The following is a 12,060-nucleotide window of genomic DNA, read 5'->3' as shown; positions in this document are numbered from 1 at the left end:
AAATCCAAGTTACGCTGTTGATTGATCACTAACAAATTCTCAAACAGTCTGTGCAAACACTCTAAGACTTTTTCTTTTGATTTTTTCTTAGCTGATGGTAATGTGGGAAAGGTTTTGAGCTTGTCTGATTTGATGGATGCATTGAAATTAATCTCTTGGGTGCTTAACCTCCTCTGGACAAATTCTGAAAGCTGTTTCTCTCCTATCACATTTGCCATTTCAAGATCCTGCTTCACTTCAATGGAGGCTTTTGCACCACTGGTAATATGTACTAGCTTGATGGTCTGAAACGCAAACGGATTTATTATTGCTATTATGAGTCTTTCATGACTTCCCTCATTTTCTCATCAGCCTTTCATGCCTTTTCACGCATCTCATAACTTGCTGCATCCGAATCACCAGGCACTAGCATCTTCTTCGTGTCTGTATATACAGCTGTTTGTTCTGGGTGAGATAGAGTCCAGCATTGAGAGGCCGATGATTCCTGGTAAACCCTATGATTACACCGTGAGATTTTGAGTATCTTTTAACTGTTTGCTCAATAGATTGATCACAAGCGATAGAGCTGAATGGACAGTGATGTCATGATTAATAAGTAAAGTACCCCTTCTTCATAAGAGCCTCATACACCTTGTTACGCTATACTTTAAGATTAGTCATCTCAGCATAGTACAGCATGCCATATCTAGCGTAGTTTGTGTGGTCCTATGCAAAAAACCAAGGAAGAATCATACATGTAATTTATCTATAAATTTATGTCCAAATTGTAGGCTATAACACGTCATGTAAACTGCAAAGAGTTAGTTTTGCTGCTCACAAAATGTGCAGACAAAAATGAAAATATTTTCTTTTTTGCCCACCAAAGTACCATCATCATGGAGAAATCATCATGAATTTGTAAAGTTATAAATATCTAATCTCACCTCTTCTGCTGTATCACATTCTTTCTGTCTCTTCTCGTGTCTTTTCTCAGCTCTTTCCATAATGAGTTTGTTACAATATTTTTTATAACAAGCACAATGACAACAAGTCTGAACTCTCATCGAAGTTCTCAATGCATAGCACTTTTTGAGCAATTTCACATTGAATGCTCTCTTTTTCTAATATCAACCATCTGTTTGAATACTGTTTGGCTGTCTCATATTGAAGTTTAGTCACTCTGACTAGGGTTTCATTCACAGACTAATCAAGACAGTGAAACAAGCTGCATCCTTGGCATGGGTTAAGGAATGCTGAGAATTGACTCACTTAATCTCAAATAAATGCATTTATTAATTTTTGAGATTATAAAATAGATTTTTTTGTCTGATATGTAAGGTTTTCCAACCAAACTTGGAGTTGCCCCCTCCCATTTCGAAAGTGCTCTCTAGCTCAAAAATGTGCAAACACATAGGTGTAGAAACATTATAATTGAATTCAGCATAAATTTCTGACTATAAAACATCTTAGTTTGAGTAGCCCACCCTCCGAAGGAAAAGGCTGAAAGATAAGTTTATGTTCCTGCTCTACTATCTTATGACATGTTTGCTTTGGTTCTCTGTCTTGATCATATTACCTGTGGGTGGTTGTATTACCTGTGGGTAGTCATAATACATGTGAAATATCAATGGTAGCAAGAGATCAATTTTTTCAACTTTTCTGGACTGTCCTAGTTTCCTGTGTATATAGCAGATGACGGCAGATGATATCATTTTGTTTTGAATATAGTGGTGTTCTTTTATTGAGAGGCTACAACTCCAAATTTTTTGAGTTCTTATTAAGTTCCTTATTTAAAGCAATATCATAGACAGAGGAAAATTATTATAGTGCAGTCAGCAAACTTTTTCTGCAACAACTTCTGTTACTGATGTTAAAAAATATACATGTATATGTCAGCCTTTTCAAATAAAGTACTTTCAAATTATTTTACACTTTTTTAATACAAATAAGAACAAAAGACGCTTGTGAAGTTTGTAATTGGAGGATTATAATGACGCTTACAGGAATTGTTTTCTAGCTTTACTTGTGTGTGCGTTTGTTTTATTTAATCCACCAGTAGAAATATAACATTGAGCAAAAATTAAGATATAGTTACAATATTGATTGAATAAAAAAAATGCATGAATTCTTAAATATTAAGGTAGCACTAGGTATGCAGTAGCACTGCAGCTAGTCGAGGCGCTGGGCTCACAGAAGCTGGCATAATTTGGCTTATAAGTTGAAATATTTTGTATATTTCATCCAAATTCAAGTAGTAGACTTGATTAAACTAGGCTTGACAATTGGCTCTTAACATTTCCTTTAAAGCTATTAAGGGCTGAAATATTTTTGTAAGTTTATTGAGAGACTGTTCCATTGTGATGAAACTCTGTATTCAATTGTTGTTTGACCAGACGCAGTATAAAATATTGGTAGTGATAGATTGATTTCCAAAAAATTGGTTTATAGTGAGTATATTTTTTACTTTATCATAATTTAAATAAAATTTTGAATGAAAAACATTTTTTTATCAACAGGCAACACAAAAGACTGAACAAACAGGAATTGAAAAGTTTTCTTTTTAATCATTCCCACTCTGTTTTGCTATATACTCTCAAACTAATTATTGTGTTGCCGATTAAGTGAGTCGTTCTTACCTGTCATACTGTTTTATGGCTAATATATAGTGTTGGAAGATGAATAAACGTCGGGTTGTGGCACTAAATGAAACCTGATTTTTAAGCTATTTGTTTTGGTTACAAATTGCCTAGTTGACATTAGTTCAGTGGATCAGGCTCTGTTTATATATATTACTTGGTGATCGAATGCATTGCGAGTAATGAGTATATTGGGGATATTAAAATTACGATGTAATATTCCCAATCACATTGTAAGAGTATATATTACAAGCACCAACTAGTTGATGCTTGTAATATATACACTTACACACCAAGTTGCATTAATATTTCCAGCAGTAAAATATTCATGTTTTGCGTGCATTAATGCAATCATATTTAGTTACTGTTATGTTTTTAAACACACCTGTTTAACTCACTCAATGATCTCTGATTTATGTCATTTTGAGTTTCCTTTTTCTTCCTTTCTTTTGGCATCTAACAAAACACATCATTGTGTTGATGGTAACCAGTGCCAATAAAGAGTTATACACACATAGAGTTATACACACATAGAGTTATACACACATAGAGTTATATATACATAGAGTTATACACACAGGTATGCGTTACAAGTGCCTCACGTTTTGCTTGCATTAAAATCAATATTATATTGCAAGAACTAAAAACATCTCATATATTTCAAAAATATTGCTCTTATTAAAATGTCACCATACATTTCATGCACTAAAGTAGTCACACATGAAGCAGGTAGTAAAATTATCTTGCCCATTACATACACTAGAAGTGTCAGTCACATAGAATGTTTGAATAGCATAATTAATACTGTACATATTAGAAGACTTCTGTATGTAGCGCTTGCATTAATACTATGTATAAGAATTATGTATATATTACATGTATTTTAGCCTAAAATTTCATATTTCTTTCTTATTTAAGTCTAGGTTGATGGCTTTAGCAAATTTTTTGCTAAAAAAATGTTTTCGTAAGCAAATTGAGTGTTGCTATAGAATACTGTGAGCAGCCTAAGTTCCTTGAGTTAGAATTTAAGTTGGTACTTAAAGCTGGATTCTCATAACTATTCACTAACTTCTGTCATCTCGTGGATTTGATAACACTTTTTTCAGCTGTGACCATATGCAACAACAACATGATACGAACTTCAAAAATTGGAGTATCTCTAAACAATCTTGTGTCAGATGCATCTAATAAAGAAGACAGGGCCACAGCTAGACAAGAAATAGGAAACACAATAGCTTACGGTGAGTTTTACTTCCGTAAGTTCGTTTTATAAAGATTGTTGTAATAGTGATATAAGTCATCTACAATGAAACTGCTGAACAATAAAAGTATTCTCAAGCAGTTTTGAAAAGATTTAAAAACTTTATTGCAAACGTTGCAACAAAAGTAGGTATGAAAAAATATTCAAGCAAAAATCTCACAAATTAGCTTTCTATCTCCCTTGGGCTTTGCTAACAAGCCTTAGCACTTTGCAAAGCATCATTTTGTCTTTATGGTAATCTGACCTCTACACTACATTGCAACTGATTTAGGAAGAAATTTGATTAGGCAACTATTTTTGTCCTTTGGTCCACATAAAACACTTTTATGAACAGGCGTAGTAGATTCTGACCCTCTTTGCATAACTTATTCATTTTCTATTTTTATTTATTGACCACTCTATTCTTTATGAGATTGTCATCTCTTTTATAGATATTCATTACCAATTCTATGCTATATGGGCTTGTCTTCTCTTTTATAGATATTCATTACCAATTCTATCCTATATGGGCTTGTCTTCTCTTTTATAGATATTCATTACCAATTCTATGCTATATGGACTTGTCTTTTCTTTTATAGATATTCATTACCAATTCTATGCTATATGGGCTTGTCTTCTCTTTTATAGTTAGTCATTACCAACTTTATGCTATATGGGCTTTTCTTCTCTTTTATAGTTATTCATTACCAACTCTATGCTATATGGGATTTTCTTCTCTTTTATATCTATGCTTTAACAACTTTATGACTCATGGGATTGTCTTCTCTTTTATAGATATTCATTACCAATTCTATTCGGGCTTGTCTTCTCTTTTATAGTTAGTCATTACCAACTTTATGCTATATGGGCTTTTCTTCTCTTTTATAGTTATTCATTATCAACTCCATGCTATATGGGATTTTTTCTCTTTTATATCTATGCTTTAACAACTTTATGACTCATGGGATTGTCTTCTCTTTTATAATTATTCATTACCAAGTCTATGCTATTGGGATTGTCATCTCTCTTTCATTCATTATCAACTCTATGCTATATAGGCTTGTCTTCTCATGTTGTCAAATATTGTATTCTTCACGTTAAAACAACCATGTCCGTTATTAAACTTTTAAAATTGTTATCAATGATTTCTGTGCCAAGTAAAGCATGCGGTCACCTTTTGTAGAATATTCTTTGATGACTGACCTTGATCTGAAGTGGGAACTTGGCCATCAGTTTGAGAATATGACCATTTTTGCCAAGTATGCTTATCAAGATGCATATGATGAGTTTGTACACATATTTAACCCGTGGCATGGCAACTGTTACACCTATAATCACCACAGTGCAACCAATCGAGTCCAATCAACAAGAGCTGGACCAGCCAATGGTATGCATTGTGCAATCACTAATAAACACAACATCAACATGAGGAATTGCTTACAGGCTTATATTCACATTTTTCATGCTTACATTCACCTTGTTCATGCTTACATTTATACTGTTCATGCTTAAATTTACACTGTTCATGCTTACATTTGCACTGTTCATGCTTACATTTACACTGTTCATGCTTACATTTGCACTGTTCATGCTTACGTTCAACTTGTTCATGCTTACATTTACACTGTTCATGCTTACATTTGCACTGTTCATGCTTACATTTACACTGTTCATGCTTACATTTACACTGTTCATGCTTACATTTACACTGTTCATGCTTACATTTGCACTGTTCATGCTTCCATTCACCTTGTTCATGCTTACATTTACATGGCTATGCTAAGCTGTGTATAGACATTTATTTTATCACTGTTCTGCTATTCCTGCAGGTCTCTGGATGTTCATAAATATAGAGCAGTATGAATACATTCCTTTTCTTACGGAAGCCTCGGGTCTAAAAGTTTTAGTTCATGATCCTGGTACAACACCATTCCCAGAAGATGGAGGTATAACTGTACCCCCAAACACTCTCACAAACCTGGCTATTAAAAAGGTAAAGTAGTCAAAATGATCAATCGCTATACAATCTCTAATTTACATCGAAGAGTTCCAGCTATAGTATTTCACTTTCAGCTGGTGGTGTAAAAACTGTGGCTCTAGCATTCTTACCAGCTACTGCAGATGATAATCTGCTTATGCAGAAATGAAATGGCTGATATACGAAGTTTGTGTTCTATGATTCTATGTTATAGAACTTGACCTCATGGAATATTGTTTGAATGCAGCTGGTCAGCAGAGTTCATATGGAAACTATTTGTTTTGTCATATCCATGAACATTGCTTAAAATAAAAACTTTAAAATTTTAAATAAAATTACACTTAAAAAAAATTTAAATTGAAAAAAATATTAAAAACGTTGCATGTTGCACTTTGCAATTTTTAATCATTGCATTGCATAGTTAAAAATTATGTATTGCATGCAATGAACATATTGTGTACATTAAAACCACAGTGTACATTAAAACACATTGTCATTAACGTTTCGAACAGTAAAATATTTTTGTTTTGCATGCATTATTACATTCGTATCTAGTTCATGTCATGCATTACAAGTGTCCCAAATAGTGCATTAAAAGCATCACCAATATCACAAGACTCAAAACATCTCACATTTTCCATACATAAAAAACTCAAAAATATTACTTTCATTAAAATATCACCATATACATTATTTTATGCATTAAAGCAGTCAACACATGATGCAGGCAAAAAAACTATTTTGCACATTACATACACTATGAGTGTCAGGCACATAGAATGTTTTGATAACACAATTAATGCTGTATTTGTTAGAGACATTATGTACATGTATATATTGCATGCATTGAAACATATCATGGGCTTTACTTTACAAAAATATTTAAAAAATACGACACAACCGCAATGAGCTTTGCATAACATTAGAAAAAAGTGTGTATTTAAAAATGGCAAACAGCATCTTATTCAACACAAAATTTACTTTCTGATGATATGTTAGAGGTTAGGCTTTACTTCATTTTCCATTTTTCCTTTCGAAGTTCACTTCGAAGTTCTATTTTAAATTTCAATATGGCTGAAGAAATTTTTATTGGTTGAATAATATAGAGGAAGTATTGAAGATTTTTGTATTCAAACCTGTTATTGATTTGTTGAGCACTTTCTAAGCAGTTGCATGAAGAAAAATGGTTGTTTATAAAAGTGGAAGTGAATTAATTCTCCTAACCCAACTTTTATAAAAAAATTGACTCGCAGTGCAAAGCTGTACCAAAATATGAAAAATTTAGTTGTTCTTATCACAAACTTAGTGAAGAAAACCACTAAAAAACTGTTGCAATATCCTGATGGGCTAAAAATTAATAACAAAAATGCTGCAAGCATGTGCGTGAGCCACTGGGAGCGGTTTGCCAGTTAAAAGAGTCAGGAATATTGCATGCATTAAAAGCATTTCACCTTGCACATGTTTTTAATGTATTTCATAGCATTCTACGCAAATATAATAAAATTATAATATTGAGATGGCTCTGCGCCTGCGTTACAAGTAATAGTGATGATGCATCATGCTGCCTGACTGTCCAAATAGCACAATTATTAGAAATGGTTTTCATGAGGTCTGTTACTAAATCCCCTCATAGCTTGGTATTGAAATTAGAGTTACTATCATAATCAGGGTTTTATCCAGCAACATCAAGTAGATGTACTGTATACTTTAATTTAGCCTCTTTACAACAAATAATCTGTGAAGTAAAGCCATTTCTTATTGTGCCATCGGATTGATACGAATTGTTATGAATTTGGTAAAATACAGACAGGTCCACACTGTACCGTTGTATGTTGGGGTTGTCCTCTCTCTCTCTCTCTGACTACGAGCATCATAATCCGATGACATTGCCAAGGCAGTGTGAAAATGTCGGAATACATTGCAACTGTCGACCTTTCTCGAAATTTCACTAAACATGCACGAGTCTGCTGATGCGGATGATCGCCATCTAATCGACAGATGGTGATTGACTTTCGCGGTCTGCCTAGTTTATAATTTCCTTCATAATAGTTGCTGTGCGACTAGTATTTCATTGTTTCAGCGATCGTATTGTGTAATGAGAACACTACGTCGCCAACTATTTGCTGATGTAAACATGGATGAGTTCGTGATAATGTGAACATTGTAAACCCAACCAATCACTACGTTGTGGAATTAAAGTCAACATACTGCGATATAGTCTGAGCCAGCCTTCACAAAGTCATAGATAAAGTTAATTTTCATTAATAAATATTTATTTTAAGTTGTTAATGCATTAAGTGTTTTAATAGCACCTGATACTCGCTCACAAAGTATGTATGAATAAAATACAGAAATACAATGCAGAAAACGTTTTTAATTTCTCTATATATCCTCCTTATATTCGATATGAAACTTGGCTATATTAATTCTACAATTTTATTATTACTAGACTGAGTTCCAAAGAATCAATGGACGATTTGGTGACTGTCTGAAGCCAAACGATGATCAGCCATCTACGATTTATGGATTTGAATATGGTTATTCTTATAGCAAACCAGCTTGCGAAAGGTCGTGTCTCCAAGAACAAGTAAGTGTCTCCTATTATCATACACGGGCTAATATAGTAAGTTAAAGAACAATGACTAAGTACATTGGTCGACCAGCTTGCATACAGAGAAAAAGAAACATCATTGGATATAAGTTTCTACTGCGTTCAAACTGGAAACAGGTGAAGAGTTTTTACGGGTACAATCTCCATTAATTAAACAGTTGTTCTCTTCATTTTGAGCTACATACAGTTAGGATGGTGCCGGCATCACATTATCAGGCAGGTTTTAGGTCAAAAGACTACTCAAAACTTTATATTGGTTATCAAAACTTTAGATTGGTAAAAATTGTATTACATCAACATACAATTCCCTCTACATGAAGTTAACGATAGTGGTTTTGTTATTGTTAGTAATAGTTATTAACCTTAACCACAGCCACGAGAGGGCAACAGCTAGTTTTTCTGTTTGCCTCCTACTTTGTCACCACCTACCTGCGACCTCTGAACTCTTTGCTTTCTCTTCATCTCCATTGCGATGACTCGCAAAATATTTATTCCAAAAGTAGTTTCTTGGTTTAGGATCCTAGGCTATGTCTTTAGTAGAATCAAAGGCTAGCAACCAAGTTTATGGTTAGCAACTAAGATTTAGGGGTACTTATTCAGATTTTACGACTATTAGATTTTAAGGTTAGCTGTAAGGCACTAGGGCTAAGTACTAGGCTTTGGAGCTATTTAGTTAAAGGTATGGCTATACTATGAGCTTTACCATTTACTGTAGCTAGAGTTGGCTACAAAGCGTTATGTCTAGCCACCAAATTTAAGGGCTAGTTACTATACGCGAGGGATAGTTACTAAGTTTTAGGGCTAGGTACTAGGTCTAGGTTTTGGGTCTAGCTTCTATACGCAGATGAACCGTTTATGGGTATGATTGCCATAGAGCTGTAAAAGGCCTGATTACGCGATTACATAGAGTGATCTGCTGAACACGTCACAAACATTGTGTTGGTGCTAACAAGATTCTTATCCAAGTTTTGAATGTTTAGAAAACAGTAAAGGCAAAAATAGAATTTGATTTGGTGTATTGTAGTGCTGGTGAGGATTTTGGTTTATCCCCTGTCCTCTCTTGTTAGTAACCATAATTCTCATGCAAATGCCTTACTTCAAGTTTCGAGTCTTGTAATATATCTTTACTGCTTGTACCCTCATTTCTAAGAGTTGATTTATTTCTATGAAAATTTGATTTCAATATATTCTTGACTAGGTGAATGCCCGGCGTTGCACGGGTAATAATAAAGTATTTGCATAGAAAATTTATTTTCCCTCAACACATACGACATTCACCCATCTAACTTTTAATTGAAACTGTTTTTTTTCATGTGAGCTATAAGTTTAATTAAATTTATGCTAAATGTACATACATTTATAGCATTTTGGGGAAGTCTGGGCATGTATTTTGTCTATTAAAATTTGTCTTCTAGTATATTAGTTCAAAGGTGCTAGCTGAATAGTGAAGCATGGGTATTTAAACCAACCGTCAATAAAGATTGACAGGTTTAATAAGTATGTGTACAATTATTCTATAGTATGGTAAGTAGGCTGTGTGGCGTTGTGAATAGCACGCCTATCTGCAGATCTGGGGGTTTTCAGTTCGAAGCGTTTTCTTGGTTTCTAAAATTTTATTGTTATAACCGGACACGCAAATGACAAATGTTAGACAAACCAACTCTGAGATTTATATATATAGATGTAACCAGTTTATAAAATATATTTCTTACATTTCAAAATGAGTTTCGGTCAGCACCTACAGCCATATTCATGTCAGAGTTTTAAATAGTTGTGCAGTCAGCGGAACATCTAAACAACATTTTGATTAGGGCTACACAATAATGTTGTGTTATGAGATCATCTTTCTAACAGCTCTTTGAATATTCACAACACAACTGAGTGAAGTTCTTGCCCTGAGGTAGCCTTTATGCTGAATGCTAACATAGGTAGGTGATAGATCAGTATGGATTAGACTCTGTTCCACTAGTAAAGCAATTAGTCTAGGAGATGAGCAGACATATGTATGAATAGGTGAATGGGTATGTTGACCAAGTAGAGAAGGATGAAACTCAACATAAAAAGTAAACCTAATCATTTGTTTTAAAATACTCCAATCTACTCAAAGGCTTTCATCTAGGAGAGTTTGGTCTCAAATGCTTCGCATCTGTATATATAAATCTCAGGGTTTCTCTCTTTGTTGGTCAAAGCTGTCATTAGTTATACCAATTCAATTCTAGCAATCAAAAATCTGCATGGCACTGAATTTGATCCAGGTCTAGAGGTGGCTTAACTATTAGACTACGCTATCCAATCGATAAATGATCTAAGGTATCCAATCGGCAAATGATCTACGGTATCCATTCGATAAATGATCTATGGTATCCAATCGATAAATGATCTACGGTATCCAATCGATAAATGATCTACGGTATCCAATCGATAAATGATCTACGGTATCCAATCGATAAATGATCTACGGTATCCAATCGATAAATGATCTACGGTATCCAATCGATAAATGATCTACGGTATCCAATCGACAAATGATTTACGGTATCCAATCGATAAATGATCCACGGTATCCAATCGATAAATGATCTACGGTATCCAATCGACAAATGATCTACGGTATCCAATCGATAAATGATCTACGGTATCCAATCGATAAATGATCTACGGTATCCAATCGATAAATTATCTACGGTATCTAATCGATAAATTATCTACGGTATCTAATCGATAAATGATCTACGGTATCCAATTGATAAATGATCTACGATATCCAATCGATAAATGATCTACGGTATCCAATCGATAAATCATCTACGGTATCCAATCGATAAATGATCTACGGTATTCAATCGATAAATGATCTACGGTATCCAATTGATAAATGATCTACGGTATCCAATCGATAAATGATCTACGGTATCCAATCGATAAATGATCTACGGTATCCAATCGATAAATGATCTACGGTATCCAATCGACAAATAACTGTTATGCCCTTCATTACGTCGGTTAAAGAATAGAGAAAGCGTAATATTATTATGCTTTATTAGTTATATTGAGGTGTTGACTGATGTTCTAAAAAAGAATCAAGAAGATTGACCCACTAGAAGCTGAGATATAGCCAGCCAAACACAGGTCTACCTAATAAAGAATCAGAGGAAAACCCTTCGAAAATTCCGAAAACGGTGACATATGAAATCGACTTAATGTTTATGTGCCGGAGTTGCGCACCCTTACCGCCGTTACGTATAATGATTGTTTTGGCTACGAGATGTGAAACGCTTCTCGCGATAGTAAATAATTTACAGACTAGCTCTGGTTTCTCAGGAAAATCAAGCAAACATTGTGTGGTAAAGGCATTTGCCCACAACCCCTCGCCATGCTTTTTCAAAACAGAAGAGCAGATTTTGACTATTGCGCTTCAAATTTTAACTCGATCTCCACGGATATGCTCCGAAGATTCTCTGTTCAACGAACGGCGCGTGTATAGTCTATATGCGACATCCGCGATTGCAGTTCGTTTAGAATAAGAAATGGGAATGTGAATTTTTGTTCATTCATCATTTTTCTACTGTGTATCTACTGCAGCATTCAGTTGATTTTCATGATTATCGTCACTATT

The 12,060-nt window shown here is 34.2% G+C and overlaps 1 protein-coding gene across 1 annotated transcript in view; it reads left to right on the top strand.

The window, feature by feature from the left end:
• The window catches only part of LOC137402787 (amiloride-sensitive sodium channel subunit alpha-like), a 33,472-nt gene that overhangs the window by 13,884 nt on the left and 7,528 nt on the right, over positions 1 to 12,060 (top strand). Inside the window, exons 5-8 of the mRNA XM_068089293.1 lie at positions 3,722 to 3,856; positions 5,039 to 5,242; positions 5,685 to 5,848; positions 8,283 to 8,420. Of these exons, the coding sequence (XP_067945394.1) occupies positions 3,722 to 3,856; positions 5,039 to 5,242; positions 5,685 to 5,848; positions 8,283 to 8,420 (641 nt within the window). The remainder of the gene's footprint in view (positions 1 to 3,721; positions 3,857 to 5,038; positions 5,243 to 5,684; positions 5,849 to 8,282; positions 8,421 to 12,060) is intronic.

Source organism: Watersipora subatra, chromosome 8 (genome assembly GCF_963576615.1).
Source record: "Watersipora subatra chromosome 8, tzWatSuba1.1, whole genome shotgun sequence".
NCBI classification, from domain to species: Eukaryota; Metazoa; Bryozoa; class Gymnolaemata; order Cheilostomatida; family Watersiporidae; genus Watersipora; species Watersipora subatra.
Note: the sequence above shows the minus strand (reverse complement) of the source record. Positions and strands in the feature narration are given on the sequence as shown.